The sequence below is a fragment of the Bos taurus genome, chromosome 6, assembly GCF_002263795.3.
Source record: "Bos taurus isolate L1 Dominette 01449 registration number 42190680 breed Hereford chromosome 6, ARS-UCD2.0, whole genome shotgun sequence".
In the NCBI taxonomy this organism is placed as follows: Eukaryota; Metazoa; Chordata; class Mammalia; order Artiodactyla; family Bovidae; genus Bos; species Bos taurus.
In genome coordinates, this window is record NC_037333.1 from 11,799,589 (window position 1) to 11,821,123 (window position 21,535).

The 21,535-nt window shown below is 39.9% G+C and overlaps 1 protein-coding gene across 31 annotated transcripts in view; it reads left to right on the forward strand.

Annotated features, from left to right (window-relative positions):
* Positions 1 to 230: 230 nt before the first annotated feature.
* The window catches only part of CAMK2D (calcium/calmodulin dependent protein kinase II delta), a 308,358-nt gene continuing 287,053 nt past the window's right edge, over positions 231 to 21,535 (forward strand). For 30 of the 31 annotated variants that reach the window (XM_005207624.4, XM_010805904.3, XM_059887553.1 and 27 more), the window contains exons 1-2: positions 231 to 870; positions 2,490 to 2,584. In XM_005207624.4, the coding sequence (XP_005207681.1) occupies positions 806 to 870; positions 2,490 to 2,584 (160 nt within the window). In that variant the 5' untranslated portion in view covers positions 231 to 805. 31 annotated transcript variants of the gene reach the window in all.

Here is a 21,535-nt window from a genome sequence, read left to right on the forward strand (position 1 = left end):
TAGACGGGCGTGCGCGCGTGAGACCCGGGGAGGGAGGGAAGGAGGAATCCGCGGAGGGACAGGGTGAGAGTCGCTAGCGGGAGGGATAGGACCAGCACGAGGGGGCTTCGGGAGGGAGGGGGTGCTGGCAGGCGGAGGGAGCGGCGGGAGGAGGCGCTGGGGAGGAGGCGGAGGCCCGGGGACGGCGGGCGAGGCTTCGCCCGAGCGGAGCGCTCTGTCTCTCGCCGCGCAGTCTCGGAGCCGCCGCGGGCTCGTGTGGAGCGCGAGGCCGCCGAGGTGCGGGCGGGAGAGAGGCCGGCTCCGGCGCGCCCCGCGCCCGCTGACAGCTGCAGCTGGGCTCACGCCGTCCGCTCCCGGCTCCGCGGCCTCCGCCCCCTCGGACTCCCTCCCCTCCGCCTCTACCCCTCCTGCCCCGGTGCGGATCGTTTCGCAACTGCTCGCCTCTCGCCCCGTGCCCGGCTGTTTTCCATTTCCCGGCCCCTCTTCTTGAGTACTTTGCGCCTGCATCTGGAGAGAGGGTCTAGAAAGGGGTCGGAGAGAGCGTCGGGAGGAGAAGAAGGAAGCGAGGCCCGGAGGAGGAGGAGGATCGGCGGACAGCAGGGAGGAGACCCCACGCCACCCTCTCTGGTCATCTCCCCTCCCGCCCCGCCCCTGCGCACACTCCCTCGCCGGCGAGCTACTTTCGGACGAGGAAAGTGAGGGCGGCCCTGGGTGACAGCGCCGCGGGGCGAGTCCCGGGGAAGCCGCGCGTCTGCTCTCGTCTGGTCCGCCGCGCTCCCAGCCAGGGGGACAGCCCGGACCGAGGATGGCTTCGACTACAACCTGCACCAGGTTCACGGACGAGTATCAGCTTTTCGAGGAGCTCGGAAAGTAAGCGCCTTTGCCGGGTACTCGCACGTCCCCTTTCCAGCAGAGGGCGGGTCGCGTTACCCCCGACCCACGGGCCTCCCGCGTGGGGCGAGGGAGTTGGGAGACGGGAGGAGAGGGAAGAGGGCCCCCGGTGTGTTGGCTCGGAGGAAGGTGTTGTCTTGGTAAGAGGAGGGGAAGACGAAGGGGAACGACCTTCCACCCCGGCTGCGGCCCTTTCTGATAATCCTTAGCCCACCTTCTCCCGCTCCCCCACCCCCCTGCACTAGAGACTTAGTGGATTTACGATCCCTGCAGTTGTAGCTGTCATCCTGAGAAGTGTGCGAGCTCGCGCGCGCGCGTGCGCGTGTGTGTATGGAGAGGAAACAAGAACCCATGTAAAATGCAACATAGATCACGTTTTCTGTAAATAGAGATGCCGCCGGGTTCGCCGGCGAGTCAGCCATACGACCCACGTTCAAATGAGAACTCACTGCCCCAGACGGTGCCATATTTATTGATGCCGAAAGTTCAACTTGGCGTAGAGTCTGTTTCGCATCCAGTAGTTGTTCTGTCCAGGAAAAGAGCCTCCCAAAGGAACTCGACCCCCTGTCCCATATCCACTATTATTCCTTGCACTAGATTACTCGCTCATCATCACCCTTCCTAGGATTTACGTGAACATCTTCGAGTTCTCTGGGAGGATTTATTTACACAGGCAGTGGAAAAGCCCTCTGGAGACCGGGATAGTGCTTCTCAGGGGTAACCTAACGTCGTATGTTGTTTAAAAACGACCTTCTACACCTGACCGACAGGACTACTTGGCAGTGTTAAGGAAGGAGGCGGGAGACCTACTGAGAACCTGTGCAAAGGAACCTAGGGGCCGAGCCGTGAACGTTAATTTATGTAGCATCAAACCCAACCCCAGTTCCTCTATCGCTAATGTCGAACATTACTTAAGAAAGAGGTGCATTTATGTGTATGTTGTTGTTTTCTACAGTTGAATTAAAGGATGTGTAAATATCTTTTAAATGTAATGAAGATCATATCCTTATATATTTATGTTGTCTGCTGTTAAAACATGGAGAATATGTCGGAAGAGCAGCTTAATTCAAATCTCTCCCCTCCCCCAGCCCAAAACAGGGCAGAGAGAAATCACCACAGCAGGATTTGTTAAACCACACACAAATGTTCCTAAGATTTATTTTAATGAAAACAATCGCCATATTTACTTACTTGGAGCCACATTAATTTTTTTTTCCTACCAAAATAAATAGGCAGCAGATTTTTGCTGCTCCTCTTCAGCTCTTTGCAGGATTTTTTTCTCAGAGCATTTGGTGCTGTGTGAGTGTGAATTGTAAAATGTTTTCAAATTTCATGTGCAAACAAGAGTCGTCATAATTGGCAGTTCCTTTCATTTTGTTGATTAATAATGTGTGCTCCCAGTTAAGTAAAATTTATTTTTGTTCTTCAACGTTAAAGAAGGTCTGAGTTTCCAGGAAGAATTGTTCGTTTTCTAGATATTACTATATGGTGCACTGATATTTGACAGTTCACTAAATTCAATAAAAATACTCAGATGTAAGTTTTTAATAGAATATCAAGCTGATTATATTGATGACCTGCTAATTATTGGTTTTCAGGGGGGCATTCTCAGTGGTGAGAAGATGTATGAAAATCCCTACTGGACAAGAATATGCTGCCAAAATTATCAACACCAAAAAGCTTTCTGCTAGGGGTGGGTATTTTCAACCACATATATGTTAATTGTGCATTTGTCACGTTGGTTATCGGTTCTGTTGTATGTTGGTTGTGTTCTCTGTAAGTAAGTCATTTAGTTATAATTGTAGCTGTAGGTATCATATTACCTTTTGAGATTATTTCCTGCCTGAGTGCTTCTTGGTTTGTGCAGTTTTAAAAATGTGACCAAATACAATTGTTACTTGATAAATTGTTAAAATCTTATCTTTTCTGTGGGTAATAGCATAACTATATTTTAAAGCAAATAAATGTCACTAAGTGCAATTTGCCTTTAGCTCCACTGTTAAATAACTTTCAGAAAAACCCTGGAATGGAAAAATGTAAGTCTCACAACTGTCATTATTCCCTTTTGCTTTTGAGGGGAAAAATAGGTCATAACTCAGTTAAATCATATATTTCAATTGTAGTTACACTTGAACTTAATTCATTAAGGTATATTTAACAGTAACGGCTTTGGGAGGAACATTTTATAGTTCCTATATTCCAGGAAATTCAGCTTGATTTTGATGTTTCTGAGTGCAGTTTAGACCTTTACTTGATCATCTGCAGTAAGACTTCTCACTCATGTAATGTATTTTACATATGCTTTATAACTGCAAAGATAATTCATACTCATAAAATAGCTGTTGACATAAGCAAAAAACTTGGAGGGGTCTCATTGCATTCTTTTTATTTTGTTGAACTCATGCAAAAGTACTTATACTGAAAGGTTAGGCATTCCAATTATTGTGAGCACGTGTCTAAGGTATTAATATTTTCATGGGAATTTATGGTTTGATGAAATTAAAATGAAGAAAACGCCATAGTGTAAGTCCCTTTCAGTGACCTGATTTAAGTAATGAGAAAAGAAATCCCATCAGGGTTGCTTTTCTTTCTTTAATTTGTCTTCTAAGAAGTGTTGCTTCCTAGTATCTGGTATCATTGTGTCTGGTCTCTGCCATGATTTTTTTTTTCTCCTCTTTGTTGCAGATTCTGCTTTTAATGTGTACTTTAGGTTGACATTTCAGTTTATTCATTTAAGTGAAAGTTTGTATTTCTTTCACCTGATTTTAATGAGTCTGAGGACCATCTTATGTGTAAAAGTAACCAGCACCATAGATTCAGGACAGGAGGACTAATGGAATACACTTTATGCTCAATTATGTTCTCTTTTTCCACTTCTCTCTACTCCACAGGAAGATTTTTAATGGTGAAAAGGAGTTGCTATTGTACATGACAGTTTAGTGTAGAAAAGAAAAGTGCAAAAATGTAGTCAGATTCTTTCAGTGCTTGTATAATATCTTCCTGTATGCTTGGTACTTTTGGCAAGAGTGGGGGTATCAGTTCTTTTAGAGGTGTTAAAACACCTATCTCCTATCTTTTCTGTGGCTTTAACATTGTCTCTTAAATGTGTTTCATTTTTACTAATTTCTTAATTACAAGTCCCTTTTCATCCACCACCTTTCATACTGGCTACACCAGGATGGTAAACACCCCTGTCTCTGCTCACATAGGTTTCATTTTACTTTTGCTTCAAATGTATGAAGATAAGTCTTTAGGCTGCTGAAACTCCTTGCTGCTTTTCTGCTGATGTTCCTCACTTGTTCAATCTGCTTTCAAGAACAATGTACCCCACAGCTACCTTGCCCCTTCTGGATTTAGTGATCTTCATTGTTTCAGTTATATTTAGGAAAGTAGTTAGGGCTAAAATGCTTGCTTCATGTTCTCCCTTTGCAATTTTCTTGTGACTTTGAGCAAGTTTCTTAATCTGCTGAAGAATGAGGTGAAGAAGGTGACTCTGGAACTAGATGCCCTGGATTTAAGTTAAGATTCCTCTACCTGTGATTTGTGTGATCTTGTGCAGTTTACACACTTTCCATGAGCCTCACTTTTCTCATCCGTAAAATTGAGTAATCACTCTTTTATAGGGTTTTTGTGGCAATTAAGTGGCTTAAGCTGCATTCCATGAATATTAGCTGCTATTATCTCATTGGGTTGTTGTAAAGATTAAATTAAATTGTGACAGTTTAAATTATAAATCTAGTTGGAAGCCTTGATTTAGCTGTGAGAACCCAATTTGAATCTTGGCTCTATTGCTAGTGTACTCAGTATGTAAATTTGGTTCTGTCACATAACTTTTTTGACCTCGGGTTGTTCTTTAGTCAAGTGGGGGAAAAAAAAAATCCCCGTATGGTGTCATGGGTGGTTTTGAGGATTCAGTGAATTTTATGAGAATCACTTCTAAAATGCAAAATGCTGTGTCAGTTTTATCTGTTACTGCTCACCTATAAGATATTGTACTTTTCCTTCAAAATGTTCAATTTATTTATTTTGTATTGTCGTGCTGATTAGTTTATAGAATATTTGTACCTATGCATGTATACATTTGTTAAACCTCTATTCAAGCTATAAAGTCTTAATGGAAAAACACTATGCTTTCATTTTTTTTACTATAACATTCTACCCCATTGAGGACATTAGGAGGGGCTCATTACGGAGTGACGAGAATCACATGTGGCTGTTAGGTGGTTTGTAAAAGAGATACCTAGTTCATTCCTAAGAATAAGCAAATACAGGATGTAAAGAAGTCTGTAAGGTTGTACACTAAGAGCTCGTGGTTAAAAATATGAATTCTCCTTTCAGAGCACTCCCTTCCCAGATTATGATTTTAAAAAATTTCTTTTGCAGAAAAAAATTTTAAATAATTAAGGGGAAATTAGGATAAAATGCAAAATAACATTTTCACCCCAAGGTAATGAAAATTTTTTTTTTTTTTGGTTGCACATGGCAGATTTTGTGAAACATGTAACTTTTTTGTACAAATTTTTGTTTGTATTTGAAATGCCATGCCTTTTGTAAATCCCAGTTTTACGCCTGTTTGTTTCAAAGACCAAGCAGGCCTTCCAACTCCATGTTCTTTAAGTGTAACATTACAGCTGAAGAAGAAAGGCCATTGTCTGTACATCTAAGACCATTAGAGAATTGCCAAAAATTTGGCTACATTCATGGACAAATTTGCACATCCAACTATACTGTCACCTGTGCATTTTTATGTGCCTTGAACTTAGTGGATTTCGAGCAAACAGTTTCAGTCACATTACCTCCCAGCTGTTAGTCACATACATCATGTTTGGGAGACTCAGTGTTGAAGAATTTCTTTCCTTTTGCATTAACATGTTCAAAGAGCATTCATTATACAATGGATCAGAGAGAGAGGTACATTCCAATATAGTTGACTTGTTTTTAGAAGAAAAAATAGTGTAGATATGTTTCAAGCATATGAGATTTTATATGTAACTTCTGTCCTCTAAAATTTTTTTCGTTAGTTTGCTAACATTTGCTAAGAAGACATGCTTAGTAAATAGTGGGTAGTGATAATAGAATTTTCTCATATTATTAGGATGAGAATTAGAAATTATCATTTTGATCAGTTAGGTTAGTAGTTAACAAATACTAATTTGCCTTGCTGTTTTGATTTTTTTGTCTATGTTGATGTTCTTATAACTAAGTTATTGTTAGATTATGAAAAGTCCATGAAGGACTGTGATCACAGTTCAGAATCCAATGGATTGAAGCTTCTGATGGTTAGATGTCTTTAGAAATAGTACATGTGATTTTCTCATTTTAAAACTTGTGGTAAATGATTTTTTATGGCACTACTGATTTCTTGCCGTTCATCTCCTGATGAATTTTTTGATCTTTAGAAACCATTTCTTATTATATAGTCTGTGATACACCATGTTGTTGTTTTGTAAAATGTTAAAAAGTACAGTAGAAGCTTGAAATAATATGTTATTACAAGTATATTTTACCTCTATTGCTGAAGTTAAAAAGGGATTTCATTTTATATTTATGTAAAATTTCAGATACAATGCAAGTGGATAATTTTGATCTTTGCTGGTTTTGTTAATTCCTAGATTGATAGAAATAGAACATGAATCAGGATTTCATGAACTGTTGGCCCATGTACACAAAATTAGGTCTCAGCTATGAAATCTGAATTCTGCATTTATGTTCCTGAGTAAGGACATCAACTCAGTATAAAAATTAAAATATAGTAATTTGAGTTTTTTCCATCATGAATTATCATAAAGCACATAATAGGATTTTCTTGGACATTTAACTTCTTTTGTTAACTAGAATCTTAATTTGTGAGTCTTTTCCTTAGGCTGATACAGAGGCAGGCCAACTCCTAGTGTCTCTAGGGCTGGCTTGGTATTTCTTTTTTTTTTTTAAGATATCTGACCCTTCTCATTTATTGGCATATGGTGTGTACAGTGTTTTTTTTTCCCCCCCATAAATTATTGACAGTTAATTGCCAATTAGTTCATTGGTGGTTTACATGGAAAGCTGTGTTAAAGCTTTTAAGTCATAATAGTATCATTTAGTGAACTGTACTGTGATATATTAAATGGGAGTCTTAGCAAAATATTTTTACTCTGAAATATACCTTTATATTTTATATTACTTTATAGATTACTAAGCACCTTCACAAAGGTGACCTCATTTTATGTTTTTATTTGATAAATATTTAATGATTAAAATGGGCAGAATGTTAAGAATAATAAGGCCGTCGACACAAATAGACATCATAGAAGATATAAGTGGTGTTCTAAGTCTAGCGTGAATAAAGTGCTCTGGAATTTCTAAGGAGGGAAAGATTGTTTCTGCCAAGGGAGATGAAGGAAGGCTTTTATATAATATAAATTTAAATATTTAAAACCATAATGCAGACGGGTTCAAGTACCAAAGTCTAAATAAACAATTTGGAGAGTGTTCAAAATGGTTTAGATATCTGATTATAGTGAAAGTTGTTTTATTCATATGGTACTTTTGTTAAAACTATCAGTAAAAAGTTATTTTTGTTGTAGGAAATTTTTTAGGTTACGATTTTTAGGTTATAGCTGGTTATGATTCCAGTTAAAGTAGGTATCTCAATGCTTGTTAAGGTGAACTCGTAGACCTTTCATCTGCTTAACTCTTTCTTTAGGATAAAGAAACTGATAGGTTTGGAGGAGGGAGAGGACAGCTCTGTTGTTTGGTTTTGAAATCAACTATTGTTTTTTATGGGGCTTCCCAGGTGGCGCTAGTGGTAGAGAACCCACCCTGCCAATGCAGGAAACATAAGAGAAGTAGGTTTGATCCCTGGGTCCTGGAAGATCCCCTCCAGTACATTGCATGGCAACTCACTCCAGAATTCTTGCCTGGATGATCCCATGGACAGAGGAGCCTGGCGGGCTACTGTCCTTAGGGTTGCAAAGAGTTAGACATGACTGAAGTGACTTAGCATGCATTGTTATTTATACACAATCACAGAACATTATAATTGATTTTTTTTTTTTTTTTAGATAGGTGAACCCCTTTTCTAACACTGTCTCATGTTAACAACATATGAGGTTGCTTGTTACTACCAAAATCAATAATAATAATAATAAACTAATAGAAATGTTATAGCCATTATTTAAAGAACACCTTCTAAGTGGCATGTATATATTTACAAGATATTTTATTTAATATTTTATTTAAGACTTCCCTGGTGGCTTAGAGGTTAAAGCGTCTGCCTGCAATGTGGGAGACCTGGGTTCGATCCCTGGGTCGGGAAGATTCCCCTGGAGAAGGAAATGGCAACCCACTCCAGTATTCTTGCCTGGAGAATCCCATGGACAGAGGAGCCTGGTGGGCTACAGTCTACGGGGTCACAAAGAGTCGGACACGACTGAGCCACTTCACTTCACTTCACTTATTTAATCCACACTGCAGCCTTTAGCGGAGAAGGCAATGGCACCCCACTCCAGTCCTCTTGCCTGGAAAATCCCACGGATGGAGGAGCCTGGTAGGCTGTAGTCCATGGGGTCGCTAGGAGTTGGACACGACTGAGCGACTTCCCTTTCACTTTTCAGTTTCATGCATTGGAGAAGGAAATGGCAACCCACTCCAGTGTTCTTGCCTGGGGAATCCCAGGGACGGGGGAGCCTGGTGGGCTTCTGTCTATGGGGTCACACAGAGTTGGACATGACTGAAGTGACTTAGCAGCAGCAGCAGCAGCAGCCTTTGGAGAGGCAATATTATCTCCATTTATAAATAGTTACTATGAGTTACTCTTACTAAATGGCAGAGTCAAGAATTTTAGCCCAGTTTTGTCTCTCTCTAAAGCCTGAATCTTGCCATCATGAATCCTGTTCATTGTTGTTACAGAAAACTTAACCTTTCTGTACTGATCTGTATGTGCTTGACTTATCTCCCCACTAAACTTCAGGTTCCTTTATAAAAAGGACTATGTCTTATACATTTTATATTTCCAACACAATGTATGGAATTGACTGTTCAGGTTCCAACTTATGAGAGAAGATAGTGTTTTAATTGCTGCAGTAACAGAAGATCAAATGGAAGTTTCAAAAGGCATCCCCATGCTAATTTGTGAAAGGAAAACAGTGTAGTGAAAAATCTTATTAAAATGGTAGAAAGTGATTACAGAAGAATGAGATACTTTGGTGAACTTAATATATTAACTGATTAAAAATATCTTAATATACAATGAGTTCCTAGGATTACTTCTTCTAAATGATTTACTTGTTGCTCAAAAAAAGCACTCAGCCCTTAACCAAAGCCCAGAGAAACCTGCTGATAAAGGCATTCTCCTTCTCTGGCTCACTTTGTCTGACCAGTGAAGAATGGAAGACAGATGCTTCTTGCGTTGTTTCTTCTTGGACAGCACTGCTGTGTGTGTCAATTCCTACTGAAGTGTAGCAAGTGAAAGCCAAATACAAAACTGTTAAATTTTTTATTGTTGGAAAAATAACTCTTAGGTATAGCAAGTAGTGCGTGCTAAGTTGCTTCAGTCATGTTCAACTCTTTGCGACCCCATGGATCATAGCCTGATAGGCAACATGGGCACAATAAAGGACAGAAATAGTAGGAACCTAACAGAGACAGAAGATATCAAAAAGAGGTGGCAACAATACACAGAAGAACTATACAAAAAGTATCATCATGACCCAGATACCATGATGATGTGATCACCCATCTAGAGCCAGACATCCTGGAATGCGAAGTCAAGTGGGCCTTAGGAAGCATCACTACAAAGCTAGTGGAAAGTGATGGAATTCCAGTTGAGCTATTTTAAATCCTGAAAGATGATGATGTGAAAATGCTGCACTCAATATGCCAGTAAATATGGAAAATTCAACAGTGGCCACAGGATTGGAAAAGGTGAGTTTTCATTCCAATCCCAAAGAAGGGCAATGCCAAAGAATGTTCAAACTACCGCACAATTGCACTCATCTTACATGCTAGCAAAGTAATGCTCAAAATTCTTCAAGCCAGGCTTCAACAATATACGAACCATGAACTTCCAGATGTTCAAGCTGGATTTAGAAAAGGTACAGGAACTAGAGATCAAATTGCCGACATCTGTTGGATCATCAAAAAAGCAAGAGAGTTCCAGAAAAACATCTACTTCTGCTTTATTCACTACGCCAAAGGCTTTGACTGTGTGGATCACGACAAACTGGAAAATTCTGAAAGAGATGGGAATACCAGACCACCTTTCCTGCCTCCTGAGAAATCTGTATGCAGGTCAAGAAGCAACAGTTAGAACTGAACATGGAACAACAGACTGATTCCAGATCGGGAAAGGAGTATGTCAAGGCTGTATATTGTCACCCTGCTTATTTAACTTATATGCAGAGTACATCATGAGAAACACTGGGCTGGATGAAACACAAGCTGGAATTAAGATTGCTGGGAGAAATATCAATAACCTCAGATATGCAGATGACACCACCCTTATGGCAGAAAGTGAAGAGGAACTAAAGAGCCTGTTGATGAAAGTGAAAGAGGAGAGTGAAAAAGTTGGCTAGAAGCTCCACTTCCAGAAAACTAAGATCATGGCATCTCGTTCCATCACTTCATGGCAAATAGATGGGGAAACAATGGAAACAGTGAGAAACTTTATTTTTGGGGTCTCCAAAATCACTGCAGATAGTGACTGCATCCATTAAATTAAAAGATGCTTACTCCTTGGAAGAAAAGTTAGGACCAACCTACACAGCATATTACAAAGCAGAGACAATTCTGCCAACAAAGGTCCGTCTAGTCAAAGCTATGGCTTTTCCAGTAGTCATGTATGGATGTGAGTGTTGGACTGTAAAGAAAGCTGAGCACTGATGCTTTTGAACTGTGGTGTTGGAGAAGACTCTTGAGAGTCCCTTGGTCTGCAAGGAGATCCAACCAGTCCATGCTAAAGGAGATCAGTCCTGGGTGTTCATTGGAAGGACTGATAATAAAACTGAAACTCTAATACTTAGGCTACCTATTGTGAAGAACTGACTCATTGGAAAAGACCCTGATGCTGGGAAAGGTTGAAGGCAGGAGGAGAAGGGGGTGACAGAGGATGAAATGGTTGGATGGCATCACCAACTCGATGGACATGAGTTTGAGCAAGCTCTGGGAGTTGATGATGGACAGGGAAGCCTGGTGTGCTGCAGTCCATGGGGTCACAAAGAGTCAGACATGATTGAGCGAGTGAACTGAACTGAGGCTTCTTTGACAATGGGATTCTCTAGGCAAGAATACTGGAGTGGGTTGCCATTCCCTTCTGCAGAGGTTCTTCCCAACCTAGGGATCAAACCCACTAATAGTATAAAGGTATGAAGGAAATGGAACCAACTCCAATATTCTTGCCTGGGAAATCCCATGGACAGAGGAGCCTGAATCTGATACGATTGATAAATATTGTGCCCGTAGCTTTTATGGGCTCTACTAGAGGTATTCACAGGGCCTTCCGTGTATAATAGTTATGGGTTGGAGGTGACTGGTATCATAGATTTCCTGAAGAGATTCATGGGTGAGATTGTGTTTGGAATGGTAAGTGTGCCTGACAGAAAAGGGAGAAATGTTTGGCCAGTCAGAGTAAAGCAGCCTGTTCAAAGGAAGAGAAAGCCCTGGTCTACCCTGCAGATGCAGTGAGGACACCTGGTACTGTTGGAATCCTCTCTCCTTTAAGACTCAGTTCAGGCATTGCCTCCGCTGTGAAGCTGTCTCTGACTTCTCCACACCTCCTTTGCTTCTCTAGACAGATATGATTATTTTTCTCATCCCCTGAATAGCTTCTTCATGTTTCTTCAGGAACTTGTCACACTTCTCCCCTTATATTATCGTTATTTATGCTGTAACTTTCAAGCATTTTGTGGACATTTTAAAATTTATCTTTGGATCTGTGCCTGGCATAGTAATACAGTATTGAATATACTTGTGTTTGTTGAATAAATGGACAACTGAATGGGTAAAAAATAAGATTCTGACTCTTGAAATAGACCTATGATTAACAAAGACTGTGACATGAAATAAATCATTGACCTGAGGCTTCATGTCAGGTGGCATTCATTAACTGAATGAATGAATTCCCAGTTATTCACAATTTTCTAATCATTCCATTAGTTTTCAGATGACAGATTATCCTTCGTTGGAGTTCTGTATAATTCCGTAAATTTGGGGGCAACTGTGTACAAATTCTTAGCGCATTTTCTTTTTTTTAAACCATGTGAAGTGATTCAATAATACGGGGTAACATTTTCATTGTGTGTCCATCAGTACCTCTTCAGTAATGCCAGATTCATGGCATTATTACATTTAAAAAAAAGGGTTTTAAAATTTTCAATTTGTTCTCCAAAGGTTGTTACTTTTTCACTTTTCTTTTAACAGAGCTCACTTTAAAAAGCATTTTGGTGATATTTTATGAGTTTTGGATATGCGAATCATGGGTATTATTTGCTTAGAGTGATTATTGGATATTTCAATAAAGGCAGTTAGAGGCCGCAGCGTCTATCAGTTCTGAAACTTGGTAAAAGGACTGGGAAGTGTACTTGTTTCAATATTAGAAAAGGGAACACATCTTAAAGCATTTATTTGTGTTTCCTCTTCAGGGAACTTTTTCTTGTGTGATATGTAATAGGAAATTGGGAATTTCACAATTCTGTAACTTTATAATTTTGTTATATGTTTTAGAAAATATGTTCTTTTCGTGAAAGGATTTTGATCATATTTTTAAATGGCAGTTTAAAGGTCAGATATAGGAGAAGTGATTTGTGAAATTCATTCTGGCCATTTTGTAGAAACTATTTATGATGAATTTTTTATTTTAATAGAACAAATTGTATATGCTTTTATATCAAAGATTCATATATATAAAGATTATAAAGATCGTATTTGTTGCAGAGAGACTTGTACACTTTGGATAAACCTCTAAAATCCAGTTTTTATTATTTGTTACCAATTTAGATAAAAATATTTTAAAATATTATAAAAATGTTACCAAATTGGGGAAATACAGAAAAATAGAAGACACATTCAAAGTTAAGTTACCCCAAACATGGTACAGATTTTGTTTGTTTCTTTCTTAGTTTGTCAGAATACTGGACTTAAATACACAATTTTTTGTCCTGTCTTTTGTCTTAATTTTACAAAGTCTACCTATCTGACTACAAATCCTTTGAATTACACTTCACTAAGAAAACATCAGTTTAGAATTGCTGGGTTTTTTTTTTTTTTATTATTATTCTTTGCTATGATAAATGATAATAGTAAACATTGTTTTGTAAAACTTTTTCATATTTCTAGTTCTTTTCTTTGGGAGTATCCATAAAGGAGAACTAATGAGTTAGAGGGTTGGATTATCAAAATTCTTGATAAGTGTTGCCAGATTGCATTTTCCAAGCTTTGTACGTTTCTGCCAATAATACTTAAATTTGCTAGTAAAACTGAATTTTGGGGAACACGATTCTTAATTTCAATGTAGCAAAAGAACAGTTACCTTGTTCCACACCCCTGCTAGATAAACAAAGATACAAAGATAAAGGTCCTTCATTTCAAGGTAAAATAGATGTGGAGTCAAATACGTTATCAAGGCATGTTGATAAGTGAGACAATGCAAATGTTTACTCATTCTGGGGTGTAAGGAGGTAACTGTTGTTTGAAAGGAAAGGGAGAACTTCAGAGGAGGTGATCTTGGAACTGTATTATGAAAATGACCACTTTTGAATTTAAAGAGGGATAGGAAAGATACAATACTGAGAAGCAAGAAAATCAGTAAGTGCTAACAGAGAGAGAACTGGAAAATAGATAATTTTTTTTAACCCTGAGTGATCAACTTATGGTTTATAAAGTTTCATGAAAGCATGCAAACACTAATGGAAACAGGTGCAGTTTTTTTCTTTCAGTGAATCACTTAAGTGCAACAAAATCTGGGGGAAGGTATTAAATAAGGTGGGTTTCTGGGATTTTACAGCCCTGAGTCATTAGGTGTGAACAGCTGATAAGAGAGGAATAACAACTTCTTATCTACCTTACATTTTGTTTTATGTAGCTTTGGGGCAAATACAAAAAAAAAAAGTGACTAAGTGAAAGAGAAAGGACAGGAGGATAATTAGAGTGGATTTTTAAAAAAATTAACCAGTATTAAAAGTGCCCTAAGTAATCCCATGTGTTTATGAACAAGAAAAGCTAGATAGTTACTGCAGTTGTGATATTGCATTGATAATTGTTTTTAAAATGTAGGTTTTGGTTTAAAACCAAAGGTAAGTAAGGTGTCTAAAAGTGGTATGGACATTCACTGCCTGAATTTCCAGTGTCTAGAATAGTGCCTGGCACCCTTCACACGTATTTATTGAATAAATGTGTGTGTTAGTCACTCAGTTGTGCGACTCTTTGCGATCCCATGGACTGCAGCCCACCAGGATCCTCTGTCCATGAGATTTTCCAGGCAAGGATACTGGAGTGGGTTGCCATTTCCTTCTCCAGGGGATCTTCCCAACCCAGGGATCGAACCCAGGTCTCCTGCACTGCAGGCAGATTCTTTACCAACTGAGCTACAAGGGAAGCAACTCATTTATTGAATAAATGAATGAATAAATAACTTCTAAAACTATATCATATCATGGTAAATGAATACATATTTAGAGACCCAGAATTTTTTAGATTTGTGTACATTATATTGTTTCAAGAAAATTAGATTAATTCTGATATGACATATAATTCAGCACAAGCTGATGGCTGGAAAATAGTCATTTGTTCCCTTCATTTACATAATGGGAAAAAACTCACATTTATCAAGAAGATAACTTGAAGTACTTATTAACCTCCCTAGCAATGCTTAACTGTGCAATATTTCCCCCCTATTATTACAGGGAAGCATCTATAAAACATTTTAATTTGTAAGATCTCTCCAGGTTTGTTTTAAGTATTATATTACTTGTTTAAGGAGGATAATATTGTTTTACTCAATGTGTGTCTCTGTGTGTGTGTGTGTGTGTGTGTGTATATATATATATATATATATGTATACATGTATATATAATTTAGAGTAGAATTTTTTTGTGTTGACATAGGAGTTTTGTCAAGGAGGAAGCCTTCTTTGACTTCAAAAGCAGTGACTCAAGGTTGGTATAGTCGTTAGAAAGTAGGGTGGGAAAAATCCTAATTCCAGATTGTCAGCAGGATTTCAAGGTCAAAGTCTACTCCTGTTATCTGAGCATAGAGCTCCTGATTTCTGGCCAGTTTTCATTTTAGTAGAATTAGAGAAGGAAAAAAGTGTCAGTGTATTATTTGACTCCTGTATAAATAGGATTAAGACCCACTTTCACTGATATTTGTGTGCTTTGCACATAATTATCTTTAGGAAAAAAATATTCTTTGGATTGACTTTGCCCCCTGCTTCTTATGTATTTATGATCAGGAACAGGGGAAATAAAAATTGTTAACCTTAAGTCTATTTGAAAGAAAGTATATGTCTCACCTTGACAGAGAACCAGTTATTGCAGTACTTACAGCACTGTGTGCTCCATTTGATGCTCGTAGTCACAGTATATGTTATCTGCCAGTGACATTGTAAAGAGAAAGCGCTTCAGGCATGGACAGGAATGGCCAAAGTATCACTGAGATACTTGATCTTTTAAAGTAATAATGATTTTATAAGATGAAATAAGTATGTGTTGACCTTTTACAAACTTTGAGAGACTATTTTAGGTAGGAGACTATTTTAGGTAGAGGCTTTAACCTAAACCAGCTAAATCCAAATTTATAGATACCAGGGTTAGAAATATACAGTGAACACACAAAGGGTGAGTTTTAAAAATAGCACTTAGCTCTGAGAGGATAATTTCTCCTCCATCCTGGACGTAAGTGTTTCATTCATACTGTCTGTAGCAAGCTTTGGGGGAGGAAGGGTGGAGGGAAGTGAGAAATGTTTGTTGAAAAATTCTTGTGGCTCATACCAATGCTTATTTAGCATCTCTGCTTCTGGGATTTCAGACATTCCCTAACTAGGTCCCACAGTACTTCTAGGGTGTGCGTAAGGGACCCTCAGGATTCTTGTGCCTAGTGTTGTGAGACCCGTCCTCCTGGGTGGCCTGTTGCAGCTGTTTCACAGAGCACATCACATTCCCACCCGGGCTAGGGAGTGGAGGAGCCAGCATACCCAGCTGAAATAGCAGAGGGATCTAGGGAGCAAGGCATGAATTACCTGGACTGGAATTTGGCTAGGTCTCTGAGTCAATGGGCTTCCCTGGTAGCTCAGCTGGTAAAGAATCTGCCTGCAATGCAGGAGACCCCAGTTCATTCCTGGGTTGGGAAGATCCACTGGAGAAGAAATAGGTTACCCACTCCAGTATTCTTGGGCTTCCCTTGTGGCTCAGCTGGTAAAGAATTCATGTTGCAATGTGGGAGACCTGGGTTGAACCCTGGGTTGGGAAGATCCCCTGGAGAAGGGAAAGGCTACCCACTCCAGTTTCTGGCCTGGAGAATTCCATGGACTGTATAGTTCATGGAGTTGCAAAGAATTGGACACGATTGAGAGACTTTCATTTTCTGAGTCAATAGCCCTAATTCCTATAAAAAATATTCTCTCATTAAAACATTTTATGTCCGCTTTGGGCTTCCCTGGTGGCTCAATGGTAAAGAATCTTTCTGCAGTACAGGAGATGCGAGTTCGATCCCTGGGTGGGGAAGATCCCCTCAGGAGGAAATGGCAACCCAGTCCAATATTCTTGCCTGAAGAATCTCATGGACAGAGGAGCCCGTGGGGTTGCAAAGTGTCAGACACAACTGGGCGATTGAGTACGTACACATACCCTGCTTTATCCCCGGGGAAGTAAAGTCGGCCTCTTTTCCTCTGTAAGGCTTTGTACCTTTGGGAGCTTCACACGTAATAATGAGGAATACTGTGGCCTATATATATTACTGGTGAGGAAGGAAAGCAAGGTTAGCATTTTCCCTAAAAGATGTCAGAGCAGAACCATTTGTTACGCCTGTAAAGAAGCAACCTGTAGGCAGCATGAAAATAACAGAATATGCTCAGTTCCCACAAAAAAACTTAGAGCTTGGTTTGGAGAATAGGAGACACACATGATTATAGAAGAGAGAAAGATAAGGAGCAGCAGAATGGAGTTACTCATTGGACCTAGTAGTGACAGTTGTGGAAGCAGAAGTAACGTTGAGGAAGTAGAAGTTAAGATGGATGGAAGAAAGGAAGAAGGATAAAGCACACAGATGCAGAAAGGCGTGTAATGCTTGGGCAAAAGATAGAGGATCTGTGGGATATTAGGGGGGAAAAGTTTGAAAACATGAAGGTCTCTGTTAAGTTGATAACGTCTGAAATACAATGGAGACACCACTTTAAAGGGCACATAAGACATTACTTGGCAGCAGTGAGTAAGCACGATAGATTAGCATAGAGTATAAGATATTGAAATTCGGAAACCTTAAGATAATAAAGGATAAGGCTGACTGGGGTTTCAAGTTGAATCGTGGGGAAAATTGTAATTTTCATAAAGCAAATTGAGAAATCAAAATCAAGGACTGATTTTGATGAAGGACGATGATGAATCAACATGTGTTTAACCTGTGTGTGTGCTAAATCGCTTCAGTCACGTCCGACTGTGCAACCCTTGGGCTGTAGGCTCCTCTGTCCGTGGGACTCTCCAGGCAAGAATACTGGAGTGGGTTGCCATCCCCTCCTTCAGGAGATCTTCCCGACCCAGAGATTGAACCCACATCTCTTGAGTCTCCTGCATTGGCAGGTGGGTTCTTTACCACTAGTGCCACCTGTAAGCCCCCAATCTACCTTCAGGCAGAAATGCCTAAAGAACCATGGAAAATTGAGTGGGGTCCTTGAGGAAGAGCCACAGGAAGCAGTGCAGTGTACTCGATGGGTTAAGAGCACCTGCTCTGAAATCAGATTGCCAAGGTTCAGGACTTGTCTTTACCACTTCCTAGTTCTTGTGATCTTGGGTTAACTTCCTAACCTCTCCAAACGTGTTTTTTGTTTGTTTGTTTTTAATCTGTAATAAACTGCAGTAATCAGTTTAGCTTCTATTTGTGACTTGTCTGCCCAGAGATGATGATAAAAGATATACTAGTGGAAAAGATCACAAAGGAGAGAAGATAGAAAGGAAAGAGAAGAGAGTACAGGACCGTGGTTGGGGGAATACCTTCATTTTAATAGATGAAAGGAGGAAGTAGAATTAGTTCAAAAGTGAAAGGATATGTCAGAAAAGGAAAATGCAGTGCTTTGAACTCTGAGAGTTTTTTTGCAAAGGAGGGGATGGCTAGTCATGTTCGATGTTACAAAGAAATGGAAAGAAATGAAGACTGAGAAAAGGCCTTGGTTTTCCAGATGGCAGAATTTCAGTCCTGTGAAAGAAGCAGTCATGAGGATCAGGCTAGTCTGTTATTCATCTTTACCTCCTCCTAACTGAGCATATTGCATGAAATATAATTGGTATTTAATAAATATTTCCCAAATGGATAAAGGAAAAAAACCCTATTTCTTTGGATTAAAGATTAAATGGAGATAACATGTAAAACCTGCTGGTTTAATAAAACAGGAAGAGAGACACAGACACCCATGCCAAGGGGTGATTTCAGGGATTAACCAGGTCAAGGGAATTAACTTTGGTGATAAATGAAACTGAAGCTTATTTGAAGGAAGAGGAAAAAGAATCCCTGGAAAATAACAATGTTAGGAAAGAGGGTAAAATGTATGGGGTGGAGTCCTGGAGGTTTTTGGGCATGTGTGGGGGAAGGACATTCTTCTTTCTCAAGGAGCAAGATGTTGGGAGTGGAGAAGACGGCTGCAGTTCAGCTGACAATAGGAGAAACGGAAGCAAGATTCAGAGAACAGATTTGAGATGGCCCTTGGGGGTTGCAGTGAGGGGGTCCCCCCAAAGCAGTGTGCAGTAGATCATTAGCAGGTACAGTGAACACGGCCTTGAATCTAGCCCCAGACTGCCTAGGGCTCCACAGGGTCAGGTGACTGAGATGCTGGCACTTTTTAAACGTTTAAAGGGGAAGGTTTCGCTTCCTTTAAAAAACAAACAAACAAAAAAAACCACGGTAATTTGTACAGCCAGTAAGAATAGAATACCTAGAATTTAAATCCAGCCCTGAAAGTGCTGCGATTCATGAGGTCGCAAAGAGTCGGACAGGAGTGAGCAACTGAACTGAAAGTGAAAGTGTTAAGTCAGTCAGTCGTGTCTGACTCTTTGTGACCCCGTGGACTGTAGGCTCCTCGACCCATGGGATTCTCCAGGCAAGAATACTGGAGTGGGTAACTATTTCCTCCTTCAGGGGATCTTCCAGACCCATGGATCAAACCCAGGTCTCTCACATTGCAGAGTCTTCACCATCTGAGCCACCAGAGAACCCTAAGTAAAGCAAAAGCCCTTGTTGTTGTTCTATTCTGTTCTTTCTAGGGTGGATCTGGCAGGACAGAGGAGGTGTGGAGGAAGTCAGAAAGCAGAAAATTGGGAAGAAAAATTTTATTCTACAGGAATGACAGCCAGAATTATACCATTTTGGAATGTTTGGTAGCAGCTTTCTTTTCCTACCTGAAAGGGAAGCCTGGGGAATCTTCAGTTCACAATCTAAATCAGCTATTTCTATCAGTTTTATTCAATTTCTCTAAATAAACAAAACACCCTGCAGGCAGCTTTTAATGTTTGAGTTGTATATCATTTCATCAGTAGGAAACCGCTGCTTATGGAGAAAAATTATTACAGATCAGGAATATGAAATATTTTGAAGACATAAGTTAGTTTGCCAGCAAAGACCTTTGCCTACAAAGGTCGGTCTAGTTAAGGCTATGGTTTTTCTAGTACTCATGTATGGATGTGAGAGTTGGACTATAAAGAAAGCTGAGTGCCAAAAAATTGATGGTTTTGAACTGTGGTGTTGGAGAAGACTCTTGAGAGTCCCTTGGACTGCAAGGAGATCCAACCAGTCCATCCTAAAGGAGATCAGTCCTGAATATTCATTGGAAGGACTGATGTTGAAGCTGAAACTCCAATAGTTTGGCCACCTGATATGAAGAACTGACTCATTTGAAAAGACCCTGGTGCTGGGAAAGATTAAAGGTGGGAGGAGAAGGGGATGACAGAGGATGAGATGGTTGGTTGGCATTACTGACTCAATGGATATGAGTTTGAGTAAACTCCGGGAGTTGGTAATGGACAGGGAGGCCTGGCGTGCTGCAGTCCATGGGGTTGCAAAGAGTTGGATACGACTGAGCAACTGAACTGAACTGATAAGCTAGTTCATCCTGGCTGTTTTATTGCCAACCTTTAATAAGGTTTATTATCATGAACACTGGATTTTATGTGCTTTTGCTTACTTTACTATCTGCATACTTCTGGTTCATTGACTGTAATGATAAGGACTTTTGGTTAGATAAGTTGTTTTTTTTAATTGGAGGATAATTGTCACACAACATCGTGTTGGTTTTTGCCACACACCAACATGAATCAGTCACAGGTATACACTTGTTCCCTCCCTCCTGAACCACCCCCATCGCCCATCCCCTCCCCCTCTGGGTTAGATAAGATTTCCCTAAAGCATTGACATAGTGACTAATTTTCTTAAAAGTCTGTGTCATGTTTCAGTTTTTCTAAGTTCACTACGGAGGCAGTGAACCCAAAGATTGTGGTAGAGGTAGATGTGATCAGAATGTGTTTCTTTTTTCCTTTTTACAGAAAAGATTTTCCCACACCTGTATTCATTCCCTGTTCTTTCTCCCTTTGCTGTTACTATTGATGTTCAGTAGTTACCCCTACTTTTCTCTTCCTTTACCACCTGATTTCCCACAAACAACATTGTGTCTTGAGTTCTCACTTCTAACTTCTAAGCTCTAGAAGACATCTTTACACCATTTTAGAAATTTGGTATCTTTTATGCTGAATTTTTTGATGCCCTGGATGTTGTTTCTCTAGTTCCCAAAGGATCTTATGTCTAATTTGACCCCATTATATCAGTCCTCATTCATTCACTCATTTATTGAACACACATGTGTTGAGCAGCTCCTATGAGTGGGCACAGTTCTAGATTCTAAAAATATAGATGTGAGCAAATTTGATATGAGAGAGGCTGGAGGAGCCATTTGTATAGGTAAGTGCTCTGCAGTAAATAAAACAGGGCTGTAAGTTAGACAGTGAGTTCAAGTGGGGTTAGTTTGGAGAGGCCTCTCTGAGGACGTTCGCATTTGAGCTGAGACATTAATCATGAGAAGAAGCAAAAGATGAGAAAATATGAGAGAGGGACATTCCAAGTCAAAAGACCAAGGTGACGATGAGCTTGCATAAGAGTAGGAAGAAAGTCATTACATCTAGAGTGTAATTAGGAGGAGAGAAGTACACAGTGATCTTCGGGAGGTGGGCAGAGGGCAGATTGGGTAGAGTCTTTCAGCCAGTATCAAAGAGTTAAAATCTTATTTTAAAGCAGTGGTAACTCAACATTCAGAAAACTAAGATCATGGCATCTGGTCCCATCACTTCATGGCAAATAGATGGAGAAACAATGGAAACAGTGAGAAACTTTATTTTGGGGGGCTCCAAAATCACTGCAGATGGTGACTGCAGCAGTGAAATTAAAAGATGCTTGCTCCTTGGAAGAAAAGCTATGATCA